General features: G+C 38.7%; 5 protein-coding genes across 9 annotated transcripts in view; 3 read left to right on the top strand and 2 right to left on the bottom strand.

Annotated features, from left to right (window-relative positions):
• Positions 1-578: 578 nt before the first annotated feature.
• Positions 579-7,906, top strand: kcnip1b (Kv channel interacting protein 1 b). Of its 2 annotated transcripts, none has more exons than XM_077591451.1 (8): positions 579-722; positions 4,989-5,113; positions 5,188-5,257; positions 5,331-5,401; positions 5,473-5,580; positions 5,726-5,830; positions 6,645-6,707; positions 6,787-7,906. In XM_077591451.1, exons 1-8 carry the CDS (start codon positions 635-637, stop codon positions 6,832-6,834), a joined length of 678 nt encoding a protein of 225 aa, XP_077447577.1. In that variant the 5' UTR covers positions 579-634; the 3' UTR covers positions 6,835-7,906. The 2 variants fall into 2 exon arrangements, with proteins under 2 accessions (XP_077447577.1, XP_077447578.1); XM_077591452.1 differs by lacking the exon at positions 579-722 and adding an exon at positions 3,302-3,428.
• A 553-nt stretch (positions 7,907-8,459) lies between these two features.
• Positions 8,460-11,908, top strand: npm1a (nucleophosmin 1a). Of its 2 annotated transcripts, none has more exons than XM_077591450.1 (11): positions 8,460-8,684; positions 9,646-9,725; positions 9,822-9,941; positions 10,164-10,257; positions 10,361-10,476; positions 10,591-10,619; positions 10,742-10,787; positions 10,869-10,955; positions 11,092-11,190; positions 11,260-11,334; positions 11,409-11,908. In XM_077591450.1, exons 1-11 carry the CDS (start codon positions 8,636-8,638, stop codon positions 11,460-11,462), a joined length of 849 nt encoding a protein of 282 aa, XP_077447576.1. In that variant the 5' UTR covers positions 8,460-8,635; the 3' UTR covers positions 11,463-11,908. The 2 variants fall into 2 exon arrangements, with proteins under 2 accessions (XP_077447576.1, XP_077447575.1); XM_077591449.1 differs by having other exon boundaries at positions 8,462-8,684; positions 10,866-10,955.
• Positions 11,909-12,756: 848 nt separating this feature from the next.
• Positions 12,757-15,427, bottom strand: cldn7b (claudin 7b). The gene is made up of 4 exons (XM_077591453.1): positions 14,913-15,427; positions 13,815-13,979; positions 13,655-13,739; positions 12,757-13,570 (listed from the first exon to the last, which is right to left on the bottom strand). Exons 1-4 carry the CDS (start codon positions 15,133-15,135, stop codon positions 13,417-13,419), a joined length of 627 nt encoding a protein of 208 aa, XP_077447579.1. The 5' UTR covers positions 15,136-15,427; the 3' UTR covers positions 12,757-13,416.
• Positions 15,428-17,157: 1,730 nt separating this feature from the next.
• The window catches only part of nlgn2b (neuroligin 2b), an 82,199-nt gene continuing 73,774 nt past the window's right edge, over positions 17,158-25,582 (top strand). The window contains exon 1 of the mRNA XM_077591661.1: positions 17,158-17,383. The gene's annotated coding sequence lies outside the window, so the exon portion shown is untranslated. The remainder of the gene's footprint in view (positions 17,384-25,582) is intronic.
• The window catches only part of fgf11b (fibroblast growth factor 11b), a 29,435-nt gene continuing 24,813 nt past the window's right edge, over positions 20,961-25,582 (bottom strand). For all 3 annotated transcript variants that reach the window (XM_077591666.1, XM_077591663.1, XM_077591664.1), the window contains 2 exons: positions 23,321-23,519; positions 20,961-22,899 (listed from right to left, as the gene is read on the bottom strand). In XM_077591666.1, the coding sequence (XP_077447792.1) occupies positions 22,763-22,899; positions 23,321-23,519 (336 nt within the window). In that variant the 3' untranslated portion in view covers positions 20,961-22,762. The remainder of the gene's footprint in view (positions 22,900-23,320; positions 23,520-25,582) is intronic.

Raw genomic sequence — 25,582 nt, 5'->3', positions numbered from 1 at the left:
GGAGGGATCATGTAGAGTTCGAGAGGGGGTGCTTAAGTGCCCGTTGGCATTCTAAAGTCCAAATCTGCTCCATGCACCAGAGGAGAGAGATCTTCCAAAAACATCCTTTGAGGCATCTAGTTCAAAGAGGCTGGAGATATCAAATAAAAGGAGAATCAGGACTAGAGATAAAACTGCAACCATGTAAGTAAATAGATATTTTTTCCAGAGAGCAGAACTGACTGTAAGGCAGGCACTACTTTGTCGCTCTCTGTTCCAGATTGCTATTTTCTATTTTCACAGTTTTTCTTCAGCACCATTGGAGCTCTTTTCTCAGCTTTGTCTTTTCGACATCACCACAGTTTGGGTCTTTATTTTCTGGCACAGTGGACATTAGGGAAAGGAACTTCTGGGGCATTTTTATTTGCGGATTGCTCTGGACAGAAACAGAATCCAGTTTTTTAATTTTTTCTTGGAAATTATCTCATGGATGATGCTCTTCTTTGACCAGTTTGGAGTGTACGACTAACTCTCTCTGAGACATTACATATTTGTTCCATAAAATAACAAATGAAAGACTGTGGCGGCTTTTGAGATCCAGCAACTCTTTTTTATTCCCCAAAAAACTTCAAAATCCATCTGATTGTATCCAAGGATGGCTGGCTGTACCACTCGCTGTCAACAGGGAGTGCTCAAGTTGGTCCAGTATGTTCAGAGATTGTTTTCAGGAAGCCTTGCTAAAGGTACCACTACTCTACAAATGCAACATTTTATGCATTGCACCTAAACCTTTTTCATTTAAAACAAACTCGTTCATGTATTTCACAGTATGTAAAATGAATTATTCATCTCCCTCACTTAAACATTCAAGGCTAAAAAGAATCGAATCTCACGGTTTAACCTTTGTGACCCTAAAACCTCAATTTTACACTCGAATGACCGCCCCCCAAAAATTATAAATTCTTTTCCAATTTCGCGAACATATGCATATGTGGAAACCCCAAAATGATGAAACCTAAAGATGCTGAGTCATACAAATGCATCCTTTTCAACCGCCATGGCGAACAATAATACAACAAATCACACAAAACTAATTTAGCTATTAAATTACATCAGATGGGAAAGAATACAACAGTTTTTTGTCATTTGTAGTAACACCTAACTAAGATAAATTGATTTTTTTTCCGCAAATATAACCACAGCAACAGGGCGAAAATACACTGCAGCATTTATAAGCCATTTATAATAATAACTTAGATTTATAACATGTCTTCCAAGGGACCCCAAGGACGCTAAACTTTAAACAGACTTCATCGCTTTACACACTGCAACACAAAAAATTGCGACTCACTGGTTTGTGTTTTGCATAAAGCCTTGACTACGCCTGAGGTCATATAAGATTGATGCTGTATTGTACTCTTAACCGGATTATTCTCACACATTCTTCTGGCTCTGGCTATAAAAGCAACGTATTGGAACGGTGGTGTTTCACTGCTTTTCTTTTTTTTTTACATCACCCCACTGCTTGGTTTTATATAACGGATAAGAGTGATTTATTTTTATCCTTTCCATCTCTTCCGCATTTTTTTGCAGCGCTCTGTGTTCACATTTTTATTTTTCTGCAGAATAGTTGTATTTAGAGTTTTGGGGAGACTACATTTGAACTCATTAGATATCATTGAGAGCGATAGATGTTAAGTGCATAGCAGTCCAAGTAAATTGAGGAAGTTATATTAAATATTCTTAAGACAGTGAGTTTAGGGAGGTTCACATTTGAGTGAGGTATGTTTTGTTGCCTTTAATTAGCTGGAAAAACTACTTCATTTAGTACAATTTGTTTTTTATATATATATAAAAAATGATAATTGTCTATATATACATGTATTTCATTTTTATTTTCAATTTTTAATCATAAAAAATGGTGCATTGGTAAATATTCTCTATTTTTTTATTGAAACTAAACAAATTCTTTAGAATTTTTAACATTCCGTTCACATTTAAAATGAAAAACAAATGGTAAGTATTCGCCAATTGCTGGCTAATGGAAATTTTACATGCATTTGATTTTAGTGAAAAACATGAAGTTGATTTGGTCTGCATGATTCACTTTGGCGGGCCACAAAAAAACCGATTTGGTGAACCGGATCTGGCCCTGGGCCCTCCAGTTTGACACCCCCTTAAGTCATTGGCTTCCATTGATGGAAATAGTTGTCCAATCCCTTTGAATCGCTACTGATTCTCTGCTTGGTGCTTTTTGAGGAAGGCTCGGTGTGATGAGATGGCCAATTTGTTGCTGCTGTTTTGCAGCTCATGAGCTCTTGAGAAGCTAATGAAAAGATAATGAAGTTATAGACTGCACTGCAGTAACCTTGGCATGTCCCTCTACACCATGAAATGCGGTTGGAGATGGCAAACATATGTCGAGGGAATTGCAATGCGAGTTTTCTCCATGCAGTGCTTGTTTTGCCTCTGGTCATCAAGACAGACTATAAAGCCTATCAGAAAGGGGTTTTCGTGATTAATTGGGATCGAATTGCGACATGATGCAAATCGTATCGCCAGATATGATACAATACACACCCCTGCTGAATACATATCTATCTTTTACAGTGGCAGAGTTCATTTTAGGGTACTTATAGGTGACTTTTTGTACAAATTTGGGGTGATTTCCTCTTGATTTTGGGAGAATTTACAGGTTTCTTCCTGTTTGTTGGTTGCATTCTGTTCACTTTTGGGCATTTATGGGTTACATTCTGTTGATTTTGAGGCATTTTATGGTTCATGGATAAGTCATTTTGACTGCAGGGGTCAAAAGAACGAATGTGGCTGCGGATAGGAAAAGAAAAATGAAATACATAAAAGCATTTGATTCTGTTTGAATGAGCTAGAAATTGCCTTTCAGGCACAACAACCATGCGTTTGACACTCCCGGACTAAAGCAACGTCAACAAAACCAAAATATTCCTTTTCTCCAAAAGAAACTGACCGGCTTTGCCTGCATTTGATGATGACTTGTAATGCAGTACATATCAATATCACTCCCAAGCGGAGTTGTGCATCAGCATGGCAGCAAATCACAACCACACGAAGGCCACGAGGAGGCAGGGAAATGGAAAGAGGGGGGACAAGCTGACAGATGAGTTGAGGGAGTGGCACGAGGGAGCAGATTGCGAGTGTGTGTGCGCGTTTGCGAATGAAATGAGAAATCCAAGAGGATCGTCGCCAAGAGGAGAGTCAGCCCTCGGCCAAACAAAGCTGTGAGAGAAGATCCCTCCCAAAACATCCACCACTTGTGAACGGCTACAAAGACCGAGTGAGCGAGCGAGCAGCCGACACTTGCAAACCGGAGGAATATTAAGGATACCGTCCGGGTTACCACGGTGACAACAACATGGGCGCAGTGGTGGGAACTTTGACCATGCAAACCAAGCAGAGAAGACCCACGAGAGGTATGGCGACATTAGAAAAAAAAAACAATGGACATTTATGGAAGTCTGGTTATTGTTTTGTACTGCACAAGCGCAACATGTGCTTAGTGAGCAGAATGATAACAGTGTTTCTCTCAATAGACCCAAATAGTATAGTGGTGCAATCATTGCATACTATTCATGAGATATTATAAAGGAAAAAAAATAGTGCCAATAAAAACGGTGATGTTTTACGTACGAGGTGAGGCGACCTTGCTGATTGTGTTTAAGCTTCATTTCATCTCCCGGATGCCGCTTTTGATGGAGAGATTACATTTTGCTATCAAGTAGGATGTCCTTGTACACGAGTGCGGAGCAACATCAACGTCCGTGACTCCTTAACGATGGTCTCGGAGAGCCGTCGGGGAGGTGGGTGGGCAAGCGTGGGCACCTCCGTTTAGGGGGAAAAAGGCAAAATTGAGGAGTGAGCATCGCGTGTGAATTAAAATCCAGCTCACATATGATACGACCTCTCTCTCTCTCGAAAAGCCTGTTGTCATGGAGACTGTGTTGAAGGGGCATAGGAGAGGCATGAACAAATAATGTCAGAATAAAATATACCTATATCACTGTCATTAAATATTTCAGTGCCATTGATGATGATCGGTGTTTGCTCTATTTTTTTATCCTTTTAAATGATTTTATCAGAAGATGTCCAATTTGAACTGGGAGGCTGGCAGTGACTGCTTTGAGTAAATTGGACGTCTCGTACAGTCAATGGGTTAGCAAGTGAGGTTTTTTCTTCTTCTGGGTGTTTATTAACATCTGATATGTTTTCTCCATCACTATGCTTATTTGAATGTTAGCAAGATTTGCACAGACACTAAAAGTAGCGATTATGATTGATATTTGATTTTCTTTGGGGTCATTTTTGTTTGGCTTGTGGGTGACACGTTAACAAAGCTATTTAAAGACATCATGTCCTCAAGGCTGTGCGACAGGAAATAACTCATCATGTTTCTGATGTCAGTAAGGTTTGTCACATAACCTTCAAGCTGTGATTTGTTTTCCTAACACTCTTTTTTCCTTTTTTTAATCTACCCAACACATCTAATGAACATCAATTTTTGCTTTTTTTTAAATCACAGTCTTTATAAAAAGCAAGCACAGTATTCAATGATTAAAATGAATTCAAAGCCAGCAGCTATGTTGACTTCACTTCAAGATTGAGATGAATATTGTTCACTAGTTAATTTGTTTGTATTATGCTTTGATTATTACTCACCTTAATATTTAGTGAAAACAGTGACATTCTCATGTGAAATAGAAAAAAAATGGGGGAAAAAATCAATGTTTTACGTGTCTTTTTGCCTTATTTATATTTGTTCACGGTTAGATTTTTGGATTTTGTTCTACCATTGGTATTTCGTTTTCTCTATCAATCCTTTTTGTCGTTTATATTTAAATTTAACATGTATTCACAGAACCATTGCTGTTACATAAGTAGTCATACAGTTTCCAGTGTTTATTTTTTAATTCTTCAAGGCATAAAATGGAACTATTTGAAATGGTGACCAATCCAAATTGCCGTTTTCTCTGCAGATAAAATGGACGACGACCTGGAGATGACAACAGTGTGCCACAGACCAGAAGCTCTCGAACAACTGGAATCTCAAACTAACTTCTGCAAGCAAGAGCTCCAGATTCTCTACCGTGGTTTCAAAAATGTAATCATCATCTTTCTTCCATAAATTCAGTGGTGGCGTCCATTTGCCGTTAAAGCTTTCCATCTTTACGACAGGAATGTCCAAGCGGCGTCGTCAACGAGGAGACATTTAAACACATTTATGCGCAGTTTTTTCCACACGGAGGTAATAATTCTTTTTCGTCATGGCTCGGGTTTTGGAGAACGGGACTCACATGGTTTGGTTTCTCGTCTTGCAGATGCAAGCATGTACGCGCATTACCTTTTTAATGCCTTTGACACCACCAAAAATGGCTCCATTAAGTTTAAGGTAAAAACTGCAAAGAATATTCAGCTGTTTTGTGCTCAGTAATGTTATTTTTATTTTTTGATGGTTTTCAGGACTTTGTCATGGGCTTGTCTATCCTTCTGAGGGGAACCTTGAGGGAAAAACTTGAATGGACATTTCACCTTTATGACATTAACAGAGATGGCTACATAAACAGAGAGGTTCATTATTTTTTTTATTCAAGTTTAGCGTCTCTATGATGACTTTTAATTTGTTGCTCCAGAACCCCATTTTTAATTCACTCCAAAATTTGGTTCCTTGTTTAATAGAAGATCAAGTGCATTTTTGTATTGTCTTTGCTTCTAGGAAATGACAGAGATAGTGAAGGCCATTTATGACATGATGGGCAAGTACACGCACCCTGTGCTCAAGGGAGATGTGCCACAGCAGCATGTGGATGCTTTTTTTCAGGTGACTTTAGCGATGCATTTGCCATGAAAAAGACAAAAGTCCGGCGACCAAACGTCCGGTCACGAAAGACGGTACTCGGCCGTTTGGTCGCCGGACTTTTGGTCACCGAACATTTGGTCGCCCGGAAGGTTATTGATAATTACCATTTAAAATTGTTGCTCAAATTCCCTAAATACAAACTGTGAATTATTATTTAGTCATACTTAATGCCCTATTAATTATTAGGCTAAAGAAAAGCTCAAAATTTCCCGTACTTTTATTGTTTTTTGTTGGAGAACTTGTTAAGACCCTGACTGACTGACTGTAGCTTCTTAAAGGGACAACGCATGTACATACAAACTCTTCTACACTCACACGTCGGCTCAGTGAAACTGCTCATGGCCATTGTTGGCTTTTATTCATGCGTAGACCGTGTTGTTTTACCTTGTTTTGTCGCCAGACTTTTGGTCGCTGGACGTTTGGTCGCCGGTTGTTTGGGTCCGGGCGACCAAACGTCCGCGACCAAACGTCCGCGACCAAATGTCCGGCGACCAAACGTCCGGCGACCAAAAGTCCGGCGACCAAACGTCCGGTCACAGAAAAAGACCATCAAATAGTCATAATAATCGCAACAAAAGTCATTTCAATGGTAATATGAGTGAGCCATTACCAAGCAAATGTGATCTCTATTAAAGCAAAGCATTCTGTTTAAATGATGATTAGAAAGTTCAATTTTATCTCATTTTTATTTTTAAAAAATACAGTTAAATATATTCTATCGCCATAGTGATGCATGCCTTTTTTTAATCTCCATTTCCTTTTTTCCCCCCCACAGAAAATGGACAAAAACAAAGATGGAGTGGTAACTTTAGATGAGTTTGTAATAGCCTGCCAAGAGGTATGTTTTCTTCCAACAAGTCTATATTTATTTACAGGTATGTTTTCATTTTTTATGGTCACGTTTTGTCTCCTCTCAGGATGAGATCATGATGAGTTCCATGCAGCTGTTTGAGAATGTGATGTAGAACAACAGAAAATAATATTAACATATTCAAAATAAGAGGGCTAAGTGTGCACTGGATCTAGTCTTTGCTCTTGAAACCACATGTGGACTGAATACAGATTGGAATCCCGCAAAGACAAATGACAGAACGGGGATGAAACTTTCCATGTGGAGTTTTCGACCCACACAAAAAGAGGAGACTCAAGAAGTTTACAAAAAGGGCAAAGATAGTGAAAATGAGTAAGTCCTTTTTGCTTATTTATATCAATGTTGCCCAAAGATGCTCTTGAAATGTAAGCTATCAAATATTTTGTATTTATCAGCAAATATTCGTCGGGTTTGTTAGATGTTACGTTCTTCTTTGTGTGTCTGGCGGTCATGTGCTTTCCCAATAAGCCTCTTGCAATCTAAGTACACTATGTAAGTGAGTCTTTTGAGTTACGGTAATTTGTTTTCGCGTCCTCGTCTTAAATTCTATTTAAGCTAAGAGCTGTACTCTGTAACTCATGTTTAAATGTATCCCCTCGTCCCAGCCTTGCGTTAAGTGTATTTCTGTTTGGAAAGTGTAAACAGGTATTGTGAAACGGGCAAATCATGTACAGTATATATATAGAAGAATGTTGATGCAAAATCAGGAAGATGATATTGTTTATCATATCACAGTTATCTTTATTTGCTCAAATTACTTGAAACCATTTGATAGCTGCAACATTGTTTGGAAATTCTTCAACTGTTAACCTTACACTATAATACTGAGTGGCAGCTAGTGTACAATTATGCTTGTTATTGACAAATAGAAGAATTAACTTACCCTTGCGCAAATGCATATGATTTCTCGGCTTGTATTTTCAATTTCAGTCAATATTTGACGGGTTGAGAATGCCATTGTCATAGAAAATGCATACAGCTTAGTAGGAAAAGCACTAAAATATTAATAAGTTTATTTTACCGCAACTGCAGCTTTTTGTCTTACAATATGTGCAGGATGTCATAGCCTCAGGTCTTGAATTGAAAGGGATTTTCTCATCATCACAATTGGAACATTGCAGTCATTCAAAGCCATATAAATTAAATAAAATGTATAATAAACTGTGCATTTTGTTTCTGACATTTGTGATTACTATTATACTCTATTATCTCATCCTCACCTCTTTATAGTACATATATAGAATAGTTTACTTAGGGCAAGATTTCATGACATACAAATTCCCTGTTACAAAGATGCAGCGCGACAGTGACACCGATGATGGTGGTCATACTGATGATGTTAAAGGCTACATATAAACATATAAACAAAGGACATACCCTATTACAAAGATGCATGGTTTTGAAACCGATGGTTGTGATGTGGATGGAAGGTATCAATGACATGGCCATGACACGGATTGAAGGTGATGTCATAGATTGAAACATTATTTGATTACTTTTCAAGATTATTTCACAGTATATTGCCAATTAATGGTATACAATCAGGTGCATACTTTTGGGTCAACTTTAAATTGTCACTTTGAGACACTAGGAAGTGTTTCTATTTCTATTATTGGTATTTTCATTCATATTTTTGAACAGCTGTCCACTGTAGTAACCGCTGTCCTCGGCACATTGTCCAGTAGGTGGTACTGTTGGACTTGAATGTCAGATGTAACCCGCCAAAAAACCCCGAAGAAGAAGCCGAGCGGAAGTTGAAGACACGAGGAAGAAAAAACGAGAGTGCCGTCGTTTGAGACATCAGTTAGCTCACTCGTGCAGAAGTGAACCTCCCGTAATCATTTTCTTTTAAGATCCCTGTACTTTGTACGCTCACTCACCCTCATTTACCCAGAATGAACAGCTTTGACGAGGGACAAATGGCTCCAGAGTCGTTTCTTTACGGTAAGACACTTTGATTGAATTATTCGTAAACGATGTCGTATTTTCTCCTAGTGTCATATTTCGCAAAGAAAAAAAAGATCATCAATCTCTAGCTTCCATCTGAGCTGTATTGCGAATTAACAATGTAGTAGTGTGACACGATCATTTAGAATTTGTTGTGTGCTCCACTCGGTTCCCATGCTGCCACACACGTGTTTGGCCTAAAACATGGCGACCTCCTTCGTTACACGAGAATCTTTCAGATTCACGTCGCCTTTGGCCAACAATCGAACGGCGATTGTGCTTTTTGTGACGAGGATTTGAATCGTTTATTTTTTTAAACAACTGGCCTTTACGGCTATTTCTTTAAACGTGATCTACGGTGCTTTGGTTTCCAGATTTTTCTTTGAAAGCCTTTCCCGATCACGATTTCGCACATCAATCCCCATTTCTTATCGCCACGGATACATCGATGACGATTGTTTTGAGAATAGCTTTCGTATTCTATTGTACACTATTCATAAAGGCAGATCTCTTAGTCTGGTTTGAGTTTAGCTCTTGCCATCTGTTTTTTCTTTTTGTGATACTTTAGTACTTGTAGGTCTAACTTTCAAATAGCCTTTTATAAATAGATTTTGTTTTTCTGCATTTTCTCGATCTATAGATGATGATTTTGAGTCTTAGGCTCGTACATAAGAGTTTCGCCGGGCCATGTGGAAATTTCCACGTTGTTGCCATGGCGCCCTCTTGTGTACTTACCGCGAATTACACTTTGGTTATCCAGTCAAACTTAACGACCTTTTTGCACGAGTACATTACGTCGAATTTCAATACAACTGCATGTAACGACAATCAAGAGTCCAATTAAACACGACTCTCCCCTTGATCACGGCGATACCTGGCCAACTGAATAAAGATTTTAGTGCAGTCTAAATGTGTGAACTCTTTAATTGGCTCATCACGTCAACTTTGTCTCAATTAGGTTGTGTGCTTGAATCCGGAAAGGAAGTGGTCTTCAACCCAGACAACGATGACTTTGAGCATCAGTTGGATCTACGAATGGTAACGAATGCCCATATTTTTTGTTTACATCTAAATTGCAAGTCAATTAGTAGATCATATGAAGTTCTGATATGCATGTTGTTCCCCCACATAAAGGCTTGTGTTGACCCGACCACAAAAGATGAGCTGCACGTGGTAGAGGTGGAAGGACAAGACGCCGAGGGAGAGAAAGTGTCAGCAGTACTCGCTTCTTTGAAGCCATCCACACTGCCAACTGTGAGTTTTTGCTTGTAATACCATGTTAGCACTATACTTTTGCTAAACAATTTGTCAGCCACAGTGGTGGTGTAAGAATGTCATCTTGTGGCTCCATTTATTATAGTGATTTCAAACAGAACGTGGATGCATGATTTGATATATATTAATTCTAGCAAATTGACCACAATGATAGATGTCAACGGCAGCCAAGGTAATTTTTCTTCATGATGGTCTTTGCAGGTAGCTCTAGGGGGGTTCACCATCACACCTCCAGTCGCATTCCGTCTTAAAACTGGTTCTGGTCCAATCTATCTATGCGGTCATCACCTTGTCAGTAAGTATAGTTTTGACATTTTGCAAAAAAACCATGAGCAGCTTTTCTTTGAAGAAGGTTTTGCTGTCCTGCTGTGTCGCTAATGCTTCTGAATTCCCACCAGTGTTGGAATCCGATTCATCGTTGGATGAGGACGAGGATGACGATGAAGAGGAAGAGGGGCTCGAGGTCATACCTTCCAAGAAAAGACCTGCCGCTTCCCCCGCTCCCAAGTCTCAGGTTTGTTCGCAGCGTCAAATGGCTGGTGTTTATTATTTTTCATCACCACCTACCGTAATAGACACGAGTGGTGGTGGGTGACTGTTAAACTTGCTTTATTATTTTTTTGTGCAGAAAAAAATGAAGATGGAAGTCAAAGATGAGTACGTATTCAACCAATTTATGTTGTGTTTTAAATTTGAACCCTTTTAGAATGAGATTGAAGGATTATTATTAGAACATTCAAACACACCTGGCTTGATGCATGAATGGTTATATTCCACAGAGGTGATGAGGAGGAGATGGATGAAGAGGAAGGAACCCCTGTCAAGGTGATGATGATTTGGAATTATTGGCTTGGTGGGTGTGATTTGATTGAAACTGATATCTGACCACAACTGAATTTTCAGCAGGCCAAATCAAAGGCCGGGGGCAAGGCCAAACCCAAGCCCACTCAGAATGGCAAAAGCCCAAAAGCTGGAACTTTGGCCACCAAGAAGGTACCTGCTATTGAGTCACCTTGAAATATGCCACTTAAGTTTTAGCAACACCTTTTTTTGTGTTTGACTTAAGCCTTACACTATAGCTGTAGACCAGGATTCTAATTTTGACACCTGGACTCTCTCCTCTGTACAGGTGGGGGCACCCAAGGGAAAATCGCCTAAAAAAGCAAATGTCAAGGAAACTTATACCCTTCCTGAGCTGCAAACCAAGATTGCTGAGGCAATAAAAAAGGTTAGTATTGCAATTCCACTCTTTTTAAGAGTTCACAAATTTACAGTTGCGTGTGATTCTATTTTTCAGGGAGTTAATCTGCCCAAGGCCCAGCAGAAATTTGAGAATTATGTGAAGCATTCATATAGAGTCTCTGATGAAAAGGTATTGAATACACACTTTACATGAGTTTAATTTAATTTTAAAACATGACCATGACTTAAAACTATGTCCCATAGATTGTTGCTGACCTGTGGAAGTGGAAACAAAGTGAGGCTGATCCCAAAAAATAAATTGTTTTTTTTTTATAACTTTAAACCTTTCTGTCCTTTACACCCAATACTGTAATGTTGATTGATCCAAGCAATTCTGATTGATAGCATACTGGACTGATTTAGACTTATGCATATTTAAAGACAATAACAATGGGTTTGACCTGAGGAGGGAAAAACATGGATCAGTGTTGTATACCTTGTGTTTGGTCTCAGTGTAAAAGCCAACATAAGATCATGTAAGTGTTTTGGAACAATGAATTCCCGAGTTGTTTTTCTATTCATTTTTTTTAATTCCAATGTTTTTCAAGTTGAAGGAAAGTTATTTCAATTAACTTAGTATAAGCCAATATCCATGTCAATGGGCGGATGTTAGTTATTGCAATGCTTAAGTTGGTATGACAGCTAAATAAGATGTGTACAGGCTAAAGTGTGTGTAATGTACTCAATAAAGATGTTGACTTGCATTTGTTGAGTTTGAGTTAAATTTGTGTAGTGTAGCTTGTTTAAAAAAATCAATTCCTTGGTTTGAAAGACATTGGACAATTGAGATGATCGCCTTTAACACCTACTTTGATGGTCTGAACTGCAGGGAGAAAGTAAGAATAAATGTTAAATCAAACCATGTACTTTTCCCCCTTATGACACAATGACATTAATTTCAGACAGTGCAAATAAAATCTTGGACCATTAAGGAGAAATGAGCCCCCATAAAATGCTGCTTTATACTAACAATCTTGAGTTTTCACCAAAATGTAAAAGTAATTTTACCGAGTAAACAATTTTGTCGATATTATAGCATCACTGTTATTTTAAGTGCCACCGGGTGGCAGTAAAGACTTATTGTGATGTATAGTACCTGTGAAAGATTTTTCTCTGCACCTGGAAATGGTTCAGCTCGGAGATCAATTGCTAAAAAAACAACTTAAAAATTAGTCAATAAAAAAAATTAACATTGCGGATAATTACACGAGTGCTGTATAAGTAGCTTTGCCTTGTCCAGAATGTTTATATTTTCTTGTAACATTATTTAGACATGGCTTGAATTCTTCACCAATATGATTAAACTATTGAAGAAATTACATTCTGGTTAACCAAATTTTCACTTTAAACTTATGTTGACTTTACTATAGGTAATTCCTGTCTCTAGTAAAAAAAAATAATTCAAAAATGCATTCCAAGAAATATTGTGCATCCCCAATGGTGATGACAAAATGTATCTTAATTTTAACGCAGTTTTGTATCGATTTTCATGGCTCAAATGTTTCCTTAACAGCCCAAGTATTCTTTAAATGTCAAAGAACAGAAGGCACAGTTGCATTTGAAAATGTCACTTTATATAAAAAAAACTTACAAATTTAAAAAATAAATGACAAAGTGCAACATCCAGGACTAAAAACCGGAGTACACAAACTAAGACATATTCAGGCTTTATCTCACAAGTCTTATTACTGCAAAATAGAACAATAGCAATCTTGTTGGAATAAATCAATATTATACATTAATCACTTCACTCTGGCACTTGATTAAAGCAGTTTGCCATGGTAATAAATCATGTCCTGTTCGTATAAATAAAAAAGGCACAGGGAAAGGAAATATGTAATGTTACTTCCCAGTTGCCAAATGATTAACTTGTGAGCATTGAGCCCGAAACTTGCGAGCATGCCGTTCCTAGTCCAGTGCATTTATATTCCTCTCACTAACGCTAAACATTGTAATGTCCAGTGTAACATGATGTCCATTTTTTTAAAAATCAGCCAATGGAAAAACAATGGGGGAGTTATTAGCTTTCATGTAAAAATAGTGCCCAATACAAATCTACTTTGGTATCCTGACTATTTAACTTAACTGCGTTTGTTAAAATATTGCGGTAACATTGCAAAGACGTGTACGGAATGCGTTTTTGAATCCTCGGAATTCGATTATACCGAAAATAAAAGGGTTCTAAAGCCGTTGTCTTTCGTGCCTGACCTGCTCAGACGTATTCCTTGGTGCTGCTTGGTGGTCTAGAGATGGGATACTTTGGTGAGGGTTTTCCTCTTGGGCAAGAAGCTGCCAGCATGGCACCCCCGATGACAACCAGGAAGGCTCCAGCCCAGGCAATAAAGACGGCCGACCCAAACTCATACCTTGAAAAAAGAAACAATACAGGTGAAGCTACAGCACAAAAATATTAAATCCCCGCCCAAAATGATGAATTTCCAGGTACTCACTTAGTATTGACTGGAGTGAAAGGGTTGTAAAAGGCTCGGATGATGTCATGAGCGTACCAAGAGCAGGCCACGATGCCGCACAAAGCTGTGGGTAAGCAAAAAAATAAAATAAATAAAAATCTTGTTCAAGTGTATCCATCCGTAGGCTGTTTCTCCTTACCGCCGATCAGAAGGATGATGCCCCCCGCCATGGCGATGCGAGACTTGCGCGTTTTATCATCACTGCCACAGTTGGTGCACTTCATCCCCATGCAGGCCACGCCCAAGCCCGTCACCGTGACGATAATGCTCACGATCATGAGGGCGCGTGTCGCTTGGAGGGCACCTGAGTGAAAAACACACCGGTATTTACAGTCGTCACGAGGACACAATTCTCGGTTGAAGGTCGCCAGTTAAACAAAAACACCCTTTGATGACCATTCCCAAATTATAGTTCAAGAAACTAAAACTAGTCTCGGATGGACTTGGAGAGAACATTTTGTAGCATGGTTGTCAAGCATGCGAGTGTGACAGTATGCACAACACAAACAGGTCTGACCAGGTTTCAGGTTGCACGGTGGAGGGCACTCCTGATTTCACATGATGGCTACAGGTTAACGTCTAAGGGTTGCGACCTCCATCCGCAAACAAAGAGACCCTTTGTGCATTCTGACGGATAAATTCATCTCTATTTTTGAACAAGCCATGATTGAGTCACTATTTGATTTTTTCTTTTCTTTGAAGCTTTCCTCGATCAATATTTATTGAAGGTGAGATAGTGGAAATGTGTCAGGCCAAGTTGAAATAGTACAAGTAATACTATAATTGACTCATGCAGCTATCATAAAAGACAGCTAATAAAATACACATCGTGTATTGCGTGTTCCTCTTTGTAGCTACTTCCTTTAACCGACTTAGATCAACTGTTTCCCCCCCCCCCCTAAAAGTAGAGGCTTTTATTTAACGACATTCCCACTCTTAGTTGGTAAGAGGAGTCAGTCAATAAGTGACTAAACCGGTTAGGCCAAGCAGCAAGAATCCAAGTCTACTTTTGAAATACATATGCAGGTATAACGGTGGATTTGCTTACATTACAGGTTTGCTTCAATGGCTTACATTAGTTTCTATTACTTGCATGATCTGGTTTAAATCCAGTTTCTCCCCTGATCATAGTTTACTAAGAAATTCAATATTAAAAGGAGATATTTTAATTCCTGGGGGGTAAAAAACTAGAGCCCAAGTACAAGAATGATCATAATAATTGAAAAAAATGACTTACTGTTGAGTTGAAGAATGGAGTCGTAGACCTTGCATTGGATTTGGCCTGTGCTTTGGAAAGCACAGGACATCCAAAGGCCTTCATACATGGCCACCGCTGTAATAATGTTGTCCCCGACATAAGCCGACATCTTCCACTGGGGCAAAATCGTACCCACGATTAAGCCAATTAAACCCACAAGCGACAGGACGAATCCCAACATCTGCAAACCGGAGTTGGCCATTTTCCTCTTCTTTCTCTTTCTTTCTTGTTTTCCTTTTCGACGATCAGCGGACTTCAAAAAAATGAGGAGCTCCGTCTACTTGCTCAAATCCGCCTTAGTGATCTAAACTGAAGTTTAAAATAGAGCGATTTGATTTGTATTGCTGTTGAATTGGGTTGCAGACAAATCCGGTTGCTCTCTGTCTGTGTATAAATAAATACAAATGTTTGTAATGGCGTCTGTCGGTCGATGATTTCACTTTGCGCACCTGTTGCTCTGCCGCACCGCACCTTGGATTGGGGGAGGGATAACGACGTCGAGCGTTTTAGGTGGTTTCAACTGCACGTGGGCGTGGCCTCTACAGACGCGCAGTTTCGACGCGCGCGTCGCTCGAAGAAACGCCTTAAGTTTCATGACGTCACCATTTCCGGATAATGCAGCAAAATACTACAGTAAAAAAAACGTCATTTTGGAGGAATTTCTTTACCATGACGTTTTCTTTCCCCCTAAATGATTAGATTTAACAATATATTGAAGGTACAAAGCACCGTTAGGTATTAATGGACACAAAACTTTCGTGAAATTTCACCAGAAAATCTTCCAAACGCACAAAATTGGAATTATTTTCTTACAAACCCGATTTAAAAAAGTCAAAACAATTCCATGATAAATGGTCATCATTATTTTATTTGTTTACATGGTCGTTAATTAATAATGGGGTCCCCATTTTGAGGTCTTCAGTTTTGTTTACTTCTTATTTCCCCATGCAAATACTAATCTGTTTATTTTGAAGTTAACTAGAACGTTTTTTTGGAACTTGTTATTTATGTAGTGGTACAGGATAGACTTTCCCAACTGGCTGTATGAGTCAGACTGATGTAATATTGTTTCTCACCTGTCACAACCGTCATGACCAAAACAATTAGTCACCTGAATTGAACTGAAACTGTTACCAACTGGAACAATAGGCATGTTCATTAATCCGGGGTCAATACCTATTCCGTAACATCATTTATGGGTCTTCCTACTTCCTGATTGATTAAAATAATCGCAAAATTTATTTTCTGACCTCTGTGACCCTTTTCCCCATCATCACCCCAAAATTCAGTCACTTCTCCTGTATTAAATATTAAAAACATGCTGCAATTTTCTTGGTATTCCCTATTCTTGCATTACCTTGAACACAAACAAATCCAATAATATAAGTGCAAAGTTTCTGTATGAAGCAAACATTTGTAATTAAGATTTAACATTATCCTCTGACAAATTTAGCATGAGTTGATGACTCATACACTGAACACGTTAACAAAAGACAATATGAAACTATGAGTGTATCATAGTCATAAAGATAATGATCCGTCTTTTAAAATAAATTTAGAATTATACATGCCCAGCAATCTCCTGCATCTGATGCTGCTAATTTTGATCATGAATATGACTTGTAAATTCATTAATCATCTAATCTGAGCTACAAAAGCCATCCATTAAGCATGGGAATCCTTCTGACATTGTAATGTCTAATTGACTGCTGGGCTGTGAACTACACTTGTAATTGCATCTTTTCATCCATCTGATTTATTCTGGATTAATCCTGGCTCTTTACAAAGGCACTTGACATCTCAATTGATCATACAGATTAATATTTTGGCGGCGGAGATTCTGTTTCATGTTTCTCTTTTCAATGTGGTTTACACCAATACTTTAATTTCACGCTGTACTATATTTGCTCAATTGAAAATGAAATGTGCAACCTTTGGTTGGAAAAGTTCAGTAAAGATTCACACATTTTAGGTTAATTCCAAATTCTATGCATAACGCTTAAGTGTTGACATTTCTTTCCACATTTGTGGGCTAAGCTCACTTATTTTTGGCAAATGGACCATTTTTGTCATTGATTTGGATGCCTATAAATGTTTTTAGAATGTAAAATTCGACATGCCCATCCACCAATTAGTCATGGCAATTCTCCCATGCATAGTTGCAGGTGGGGTCATATTACAGACCCCTCCCCTACATAGACCCCGCCTCCCCAGGTGAGCTGTTTGACATTCTTCTCAAACAGTTTGCAAGAAACACATTGTTCATTCAGTATGTGCTCCACATCGGGTTGGAGATGACTTTTCTTCCACCAAGTGGCAGTAGACGCACATTGCAGTCAAAAAGTCAACTCAAGATGGCTGACATCTCCATTAAGTTCTACTATGCACGCCACAAAACCAGTTTTGATGAACTCCTTCCCAGTAATTGGATCGAGCCCTTGCAGTTACAAGTAAGTCTTTGAATTGCTAACAAGCATGGTAAGACATTCCAACATTTTTTTCCACTTTTCTTCTTGCACATTTGACATCTGTGTTATCAAAGAATGCATTTTGAAATTGTTAAACATTACTGATCTGGTGAAAGAGATAAATGTGAGACTTACTTGCCTTCAAGGTCTTCACATATGTTTGCCTATGTGTGCATTTGTGTTTATGAAACAGACAAAGAAAAAAATATTGACAAAACACCAAGAGCGCTGCTTACAACCATACAAATATATGCTGTTTTATTGAATAATATTCCAGAATAACACATCTTGTTTCAATTCAGTCAACAGTTGTAGAAATATATACACAGGTTTGATGGAACATCAGGTTGAGGGTAAACCGAGGGCTTTTTTTAACCGAAAGAGAGCCATCCCCAATGAAAAAAAAAATCAAACACACATTTGCCATTCTTCACACTTAATACTAGAATTATTATTGCAGACTGAAGATTGCCAAATCCATCGTGGTTAGCTCCCCTTGTTGAATTTTCACATTATTGAATATAAAGAGGTAAAATGTTCCTGCTGCACATTGCTGGTTTTCATTCATGTGGAGCTTTTTTTCCCCCTTATGTATTTCTTTTGTCTTCTTTTTAAAAGCCAGTCTTCAACCTTTTTTTTTAAAATTTCATTTTGTTTAGTTCTTTTGGAGTCCATAGTTTGTCCAAGTCAGTTTGGCCAGTCCGTGCCAATGCCCATGTTTTGTTATGGCTTTTTATTAGTTTGCTTTTTCTTCTGAAAATGACAGTTTTTTTTTGGAAGACGATAGGATTGGCTTGAGGCTCAGATACCCAGAGTCCCCAAGAGTTGAGTGGGATTAAAGATATAATGGAGGGTAGTTTAAGCAAACTTTTTGGAAGACGTGCGTGACCACAAACAACTCTGAGCCCCAAAAAAGGTCATCCTTGGTTTTGACAGGACACAATAAGCTTTGGTCATTTTTCTTCTCTCTGTTTTCCCCTTGAGCACATCTTTTACAAACAGAACTTAGTCACACAGTGAGATTCAGTAGGGCAGAAGGTCACACAAAAGGGGGGTGCACATTATTGCAAACTGAAGACAAAAACAGACCACCACGAGATAGGAATCGGAGAGGAAGAACCGATGTTTTGTTAGAAGATGTCGCATTGGAAAATCAATTGATATAAATCAAGAACAGGGAACATTTATTCAGCGGCATGGATGTACTATCAAAATAGACTTGGCCGTAGTACACTGCTCATATCGTAAAGTACACTAAAATGTATAAATGACACGGCATAAATCACGTTTAATATCTGAGCACACTGCAACCGACATAGCTTGCAAAACCACTTTGACTTTCTCCATTTATTGTCAGAAACAAGTTCAAATGAGCTAAATGGACAGTGTTTATTAAAATAGTTTGGTTTCAAGATATGAATGATGTAATTTTTCCTATATTGATCATAATCCATGCTCACACTGTAGTATCTTTTCCACTGGAGTGAATAGAATTAGAATTCCACATGTATTTGCGTGAATTATAACGACAAAATGGTGAAAGGGATCTTAGTAAAACCTTTTTTTAATTCGTTTTTTTCAAAAATTGTGAGTTAATTTATAGATATAGATACATAATCAACATACTGACTGCAGATCACTGTTAAGAGCACGAAAAAAAATACATTAATGGTATTTTGCCATTGGAGGGATCAGAAAAGTGCATTGGAAAGCGATGGTTTATTATTTTTCCCTTTGCAAATTGGCAGTGCATGCAGCTACTGCAGTGATGTTGATTGTGTAGTACTGGCGCCAATGAAATAAACTAGCAAATCAGCCATACTTGCATGTTTTGGTGAGTTATAGTGCTGCAGTCTGCAGATCAATTGCAGGGAAGATGACATACTGAAGGGGGTCAAACATCATTTTCTGTCAGAAAAGCTAAATGTTAGTGGTGATTTGCATTTCCTACTACTTACTTGTCCCTTTTTGCCTCTCATAGCATTTGAATATTCATTATTGTAAATGTCTAAGCCTTGTCAATGGTCCGTGGGGTGGTAAATTCATGTTTAAATGTTGCAAGCCATATCCAGAGCTTGAATAGTCAATTGTGCTACTTACTACAAGGGATCCAAGTTGCGGGGGTGGTTTGTCTGAAGCATCTAGCCTCAATTTATACATTCCAAAAGAGAGTCTTTCTGCTTAGGCTGTTTTTTATGCATTTTTTAGTCAGGAGGATGATTTTAATTGGTCTGCAGGAACAAATAGACCCTAAAAAAATCTGCTTTCCACACACCTGGCCTCTGAGTTCTTCTTGAACTAATGGATTTTGCTGTCTCTGCCAGACCTTCAAGTATTTTTTTTGCAACTATCACAGGTCTCTTGTTTGCGTTTCATTGAGTCTATCGATCAAAGTTTCAGATGCCCTTTCTTCTCTTTTTGCACTGTCTTGTTTTAACAAACTCTTTCTCAGTGGCGTACAAACATACTTTACCGCTATTTGAACATTTCCCATCCTGTTGCACATTCTTCGAACTTACTTTTCACTTCTTTTTTTTTTTTTCCTCCATCGAAAAAAAGCCTTTCGTTTATTTCACATTCAACAGCAGTCTTTGTTTAGTTTCACATTCTTTTTCCTCCTGTCTACATGTTATGTTGCTGTCTAGACAACTTGCGAAGGCATTCTTCAACATCGCGACCACTAAGTGCTTCATAAAGAGGATTCATGTATGAATGTCTGAGCTTTATAAATAGAAAATGTGCCATTTCTTGTCGTCGTGACAGTTAAATAAATACATTTATAAAAGTGACATTGTGGACTCCTCTAGTGGTCTTGATCTGATACTTCACTGTATGGCATTCTTGGCCTTTTCTTCTTGTATGTGAATATATGACAACTTTTGGGGTTTCAAATTTTCTCCTCGAATTCCACAGAAAATTTGGTCTTTGTAAATAAATATATGTCGAGCACTTCAAGTCATTTCATCCATAATCTCCCTGTCATAAAACGTACTCGTTGCCATCATTTTTTTTTGCATACCAAATATCTCCCTAAAACATTCCTTAGCAGGATTTCTCAAGAATCCACACGGGCTTCCTTCTTTCCAAACAACTTTGCGTCCGTCACATTTTTGAGGCTTCTCGCTACATTCTGTTTTCGTGTCATTACACCACATGCCTTTATCGCAACACAATCCAGTGGGCTATTACACAAAAACATTCTTAACCCCTTTTACAGTCCCGTCTCCAAACATATAGAACATATTTTACATATTTTAGTTTTGACTATATAACATCTTTTGCCACAAAAAGTCACAAACATGTATTGCCATTTCATTAATAAGGTGAGTAGTGCATATGAACTAAAAAAAATGCAAACATAGAGGCCACTTTGAATTAACCCTTATTAAACCCTTCTTAGGTTTTGGTGGTACAAGCACAAATATATATATATATATATATATATATATATATGTATACTATTATTTATTTATATATATATATATATATATATATATATATATATATATATATATATATATATATATATATATATATATATATATATATATATATATATATATATATTTGGTGGTTAGTGTTGCCATCTTTTTGCTGGTGGTATCTGATCACATGATGAAACATTGTCAGAATTGTTTTTTTAGGTAGCTTGCATGAATGACAGTCCAATTTAAGAATTCCAGATTGACACGTGACCATTGCATATTGTTTGAAAATGGTGTTGATGGTTTTAAAAATGGAAACAAAGTATATTAACGAGTCACCTTTTGCATGACTCATGGGTAAACATTTCAAAAAAATGGCTACTATTGCTGTGAAGACCACATTGTGTTCTTTTTTGAATGACACGGTTAAGGTTATCTGCAGTATTGCTTTCCCGTACACAGATAAAGTGTATCCAAGGAGTCAAAAGACATACACGCTAGGGTTAGGGCAAAGCCACATCAAGACATCCCCTCAAACGGCCACATTTTTTCAGGGTGATTCTTCCAAGGTGATTTGATAAAGTGAGCGAGCGAGCGAGCGGGCGGATAAGCTGGCAGACATCGTCGGAATAACAAGTGGCGCTGCTCAGAGGCTCCTCCGGCTTTGATGTTTGCCTTCAAACCCAGCTTTCTGCTGACAGCAGATGCCGAGTGAAGTGTACACCTCCGCTTTTTTTGCACATGACTAGATTCTGATCCACACTGGATTGAAAATATGACCCAGTTGTTCATGTGTAGCCTTTGAGCTAGCTCTCTAATGATAAGTGATCACCTGATAGGTAGAAAGGCTGGAAAGAGAATCTCGATTATTTATTTTTATTGTAAAGTGGCGATGAATCGACTCTGAATAATTTGAGTTCTTTGTTGTTGTGTTGTATTTTTTTTTTTAAACAAAAAGGAAATTTGTACATGAGTTAAGTTGATTTTTTTTCCCCATAAAGAAGAGATTGATCCTTTGTGTAAAGTTGTTACTTGGAGTGGCCGAATGAACATTGGTGGGAGATTGAAAAAAAAAAAGCAATATATTTTGAGTCAAAGACCTGAGATCTTATTTTGAGGCCAAATTACCCAACCCTACTTGGAGATATACTTTTAGTTCCGATCCATATTGTCTTAAAGCATTGATTTGAGTCCAATTTACGATCTGATAGGTATTATTCAGACATTTAGTTGTGGATTTTTACTGGTATAATGTGACTAATAGGGCCCAATTTAAATGTATGTAAAATAATGGCTAGGAAATATCAAAAGGCATCCACTTGCACATACTCTGCCATCACTTTCTCCCAGATCCTCATCTCACACCAACCCTATTTGACCCTGGATTTCAGTTGACATCTTGACTCCACGAGCCGTTTCATCTCTCGTTGAACTTGGGTTGACCTTGATGATTAGCCGAGCTTTTCGACAGATGGTCCGGTTAAAGCCGGCGGGGTGGCCAACTTTTGAGTGGATGCATCGGTAAAGATGACCAAGTTGAGACTGTTCCGTAAACATGGCTGATGGAGAATTTTGCAAAAGCCAAAACGAGATGAAAAGACAACGCTGTCAGCGTGACAATGAAAATAGGAAACCTCTGAGTTGGAGACAAACATTGGGCCAGGAGGTGAAAGTCTCTCGTGATAAGTGCTGGAGTGAGTGTGTGTGTTTTTGGGGGGTGCTGAGGGGGGGCTTTTCCTCTTTTCCTTGCCGTCTCTCTATCTCTCTTTCTCCTACTGTTGTCTGTGATGGGCTGCTCACTCACCCATCCCATGCGTCATCCCTCAGCATCTCGCATCCCGAGGGCGATTCGCACAGCCAACCTCGGTGCATGATGGGTGACTGACGGTGTTCCAAGTGTCACCGTTGCCCTCTGACCCACCCTCGCTCTCCTGTGCTATGAGGCGTCAGCCTTGGGAGCTTCTTTCCGTCCATTTTTTAAGGATGGCGAATCGGATGTTTTGGTAGTCTTCCGCGGAGGACTCACAGGCTCGCTCGTAAGCTCGTGTAGCGATGGCTCCTTATACATTGCAACTAGGTAACAAAGAAATAATTTGCGTCACCATTGACAAGTCACGACTCCAATGCATCATATTGTTACACCAGTCGTACATTTAAATTAGAGGTGGTACTTTCACACATTCATTCCGATTCATTAACTACAAAAGCTTTAACGGGTTTAAAATAAATAAACACAATTTAATTGTGGGTTTTGTTTCCAAACGCGGAATCCAGCGCAGAATTTTCTAGTACGTGCACTAAACTGACACTCATTTGCTCAGTTAACAGAAATGAAAAAAAATCAGATTTAATAGGCCCATTTTAGCTTAAAAAAAGATACCTTGGTATTAAAAAAGTGCTAATTTATAGAAACAAATTCATTTAAGAATCGTCTTAATGTAAAAACTGAATGCTACATTGGCCTCACTCATAAAGTGCCCGAGTGAAAACTGACCCTCAATAACTTTAGGCAGGAAGTGCGCGGCTCCTTTGTTCTTCTTTACCCGGTTACCCTTCATGACGTGGCCGTCACGGTTGATACCGATATACCAAGAGCGACCAGACTGGGTCTGCCGATAGAGCATGGAGGAGTACGTGACGTAGTAGTTCTCAAACACACTCTCCTTGAACTTACACTCCGGAGTGAAGTGATCCTAGAAATAAACATGAAAAGGGAGCGGGGCAGAGGTATGTTCAAATCAGCAACTATTGCCAGGGAGGCCAAATTAGTCTTTGAACACAAGCTTTCACGCCATTGCATACATGAGAAAACAACATTTACATATGTGGTAATCATTACATATACCAGAGGGAACAGACCAAGTTATTCATTCTAAAGTTATTCGTGTGGCCACGCTAACGATTTGTTTAATCATCCCTTTACAGGGCACTCGTTGGGTGTCATTGACGGCAATGGGTGTTGAATCTTTGTTGAATATTTGTACATTCGCCTCTCCCAATCAAATTGTCACTGAACGTGATTCAATGGCAGATAGTAGGTAGATACTTATTGTTGGAGTTATTTGGGGTACTATTATGTGTGTACAACGAAGAAATATTAATCATATGTAGACAGACGGTCAGTATAACTGTTACCGAAGGACACTTCCCCCTGCAGCTGGTTCCGAGGACGTTGAATTGTTTTGCCCTATTCCGAGGACTATTGATCTGACAGATCACCCAGTCCCGGGCTCCGAGGACTGTTGATCTGGGTTTGCAATGAAGATCTGTGAAGGACTCTTAAATTGCTTTGACTTGGATTCCGGGGCAGATGGCGATAATCGAATCGACTTTGGAAAATAGTCGCATATTGTTTTAAAATAGTGTTGCTCGCTTCACCTAATATGGAATTTGTTTTGCTCGCTTGTGTAAATTCTTATGCAGTTGTTTTTGGTTTCCGACCTTAATTGTTGTTTTGAAGACCTGATATGCAATTGTTGTTGCAGTTGTTTTTTGACCTTGATTGTGTTATTCAGTTAGCTTATGCAATTGTTTTGATTCTAATGCAACTAAATGTGACATAAGAGGATGCCTTTCTTTAGAATGGTCCGTGACGGGGACGAGTCAGGATTGATTCTCACTTGCAAATGAACGCTGGATTATGTCTCCGATGTCTTTCCCTTTATTAAAGTATATCTATTTATGAACCTATCACTTATAAATCAACTTTAGTGTTTTTAGGGTCCATTACCAACTTTTGCTCATTTTGCAATTGGTTTTAATGATGAACCAATTCGGCAGAAAATTTGCAATATTGATTCATTGTAACAAAATTATAGGTCGTGAAGGAATGTTATGTAGCGATGATAACTTGATCAAAATAATATATTCTGAGCCTGGGTATGCCTATTTTGGTATTTCTTGCACGTGCACTGTTTTGCTCTCTACATAAGGACAAGTGAAGCCTGTACAGTGTTCCCCGCTGAGATGAAGTAATCCCGACGGATATACATCTCCCTTAGTCTCTATCAGTCTTGTCAGAGTCCTTCTCCTGTCAGACGGCGACGCCGATCTGCCCAATTGATTAATCACGATCAGCATTGCAGAAATGGCTGAGTGGCGTCTTTCTCTGAGACTTTGGGAAGGACAAGAAGTAGAGGACCACCACTAAGCATAAACAGACTTTAAGGAAGAGCGAAACGTAGATTGAAACATACTATCATCACCGTCCTCCTTCTCTGGGAAGCATCACCCTTTAGCTCACATAGCCATTCAGGACTTTGTGACCTTTCTCTGAGCACTAGGCTGGTTTACAAAGTGTGCATGGCCATTTTACGCCGTCTCCCCGACGAGAACAAAACCTGCCCTGGCTTCTAATGCAACAAATCTAGCCGCCACTACTCGGAGCGCCAAAGCGTGGATCTATTTTCAGATTCCCTGACAGGTTTGATATCCTTTGCTTTGGCTAACACAAAGAGGATTGGATCGATAGGTGATGTGCCTCATTCATTATTTATCAGATCGGAGAGCAGGGGGCAGAAAGTGTTCCAGACAAACCAGGAGTGAAACTAAAAGAAAAACAGATACAGCACTCTTCAATGCCATTGGTGATTCATAAATGTCCAGTTAGGTACGTGGCTTTCTAGTTTAAAATCATTAGACATCCAATCCATTTGAACAGGAAAACCATTTCAGTTTATGTGAATGAAAACAGTCACGTTTCAGATCCGTTCTTTTTTCAAGATATTTGGCTGATGGTGATCCCATACTTATTTTT

This window comes from Stigmatopora argus, chromosome 22 (genome assembly GCF_051989625.1).
Source record: "Stigmatopora argus isolate UIUO_Sarg chromosome 22, RoL_Sarg_1.0, whole genome shotgun sequence".
Taxonomy (NCBI): domain Eukaryota; kingdom Metazoa; phylum Chordata; class Actinopteri; order Syngnathiformes; family Syngnathidae; genus Stigmatopora; species Stigmatopora argus.
The sequence above is the reverse complement of the archived record's forward strand: the minus strand, read 5'-3'. Positions and strand labels throughout refer to the sequence as shown.

Coding starts and splice junctions, on each gene's coding strand:
- cldn7b (XM_077591453.1), bottom strand. CDS start 15,135: ATGGCCAACTCCGGTTTGCAGATGTTGGGATTCGTCCTGTCGCTTGTG. Junction 13,980..14,912: donor CTCCATTCTTCAACTCAACA/GTAAGTCATTTT, acceptor TTTTTCACTCAG/GTGCCCTCCAAGCGACACGC. Junction 13,571..13,654: donor TTCACTCCAGTCAATACTAA/GTGAGTACCTGG, acceptor TCTTTTTTCAAG/GTATGAGTTTGGGTCGGCCG.
- kcnip1b (XM_077591451.1), top strand. CDS start 635: ATGGCTGGCTGTACCACTCGCTGTCAACAGGGAGTGCTCAAGTTGGTC. Junction 5,258..5,330: donor GCAGTTTTTTCCACACGGAG/GTAATAATTCTT, acceptor CTCGTCTTGCAG/ATGCAAGCATGTACGCGCAT. Junction 5,402..5,472: donor ATGGCTCCATTAAGTTTAAG/GTAAAAACTGCA, acceptor GATGGTTTTCAG/GACTTTGTCATGGGCTTGTC.
- npm1a (XM_077591449.1), top strand. CDS start 8,636: ATGAACAGCTTTGACGAGGGACAAATGGCTCCAGAGTCGTTTCTTTAC. Junction 10,956..11,091: donor GAACTTTGGCCACCAAGAAG/GTACCTGCTATT, acceptor TCCTCTGTACAG/GTGGGGGCACCCAAGGGAAA. Junction 11,191..11,259: donor TTGCTGAGGCAATAAAAAAG/GTTAGTATTGCA, acceptor TCTATTTTTCAG/GGAGTTAATCTGCCCAAGGC.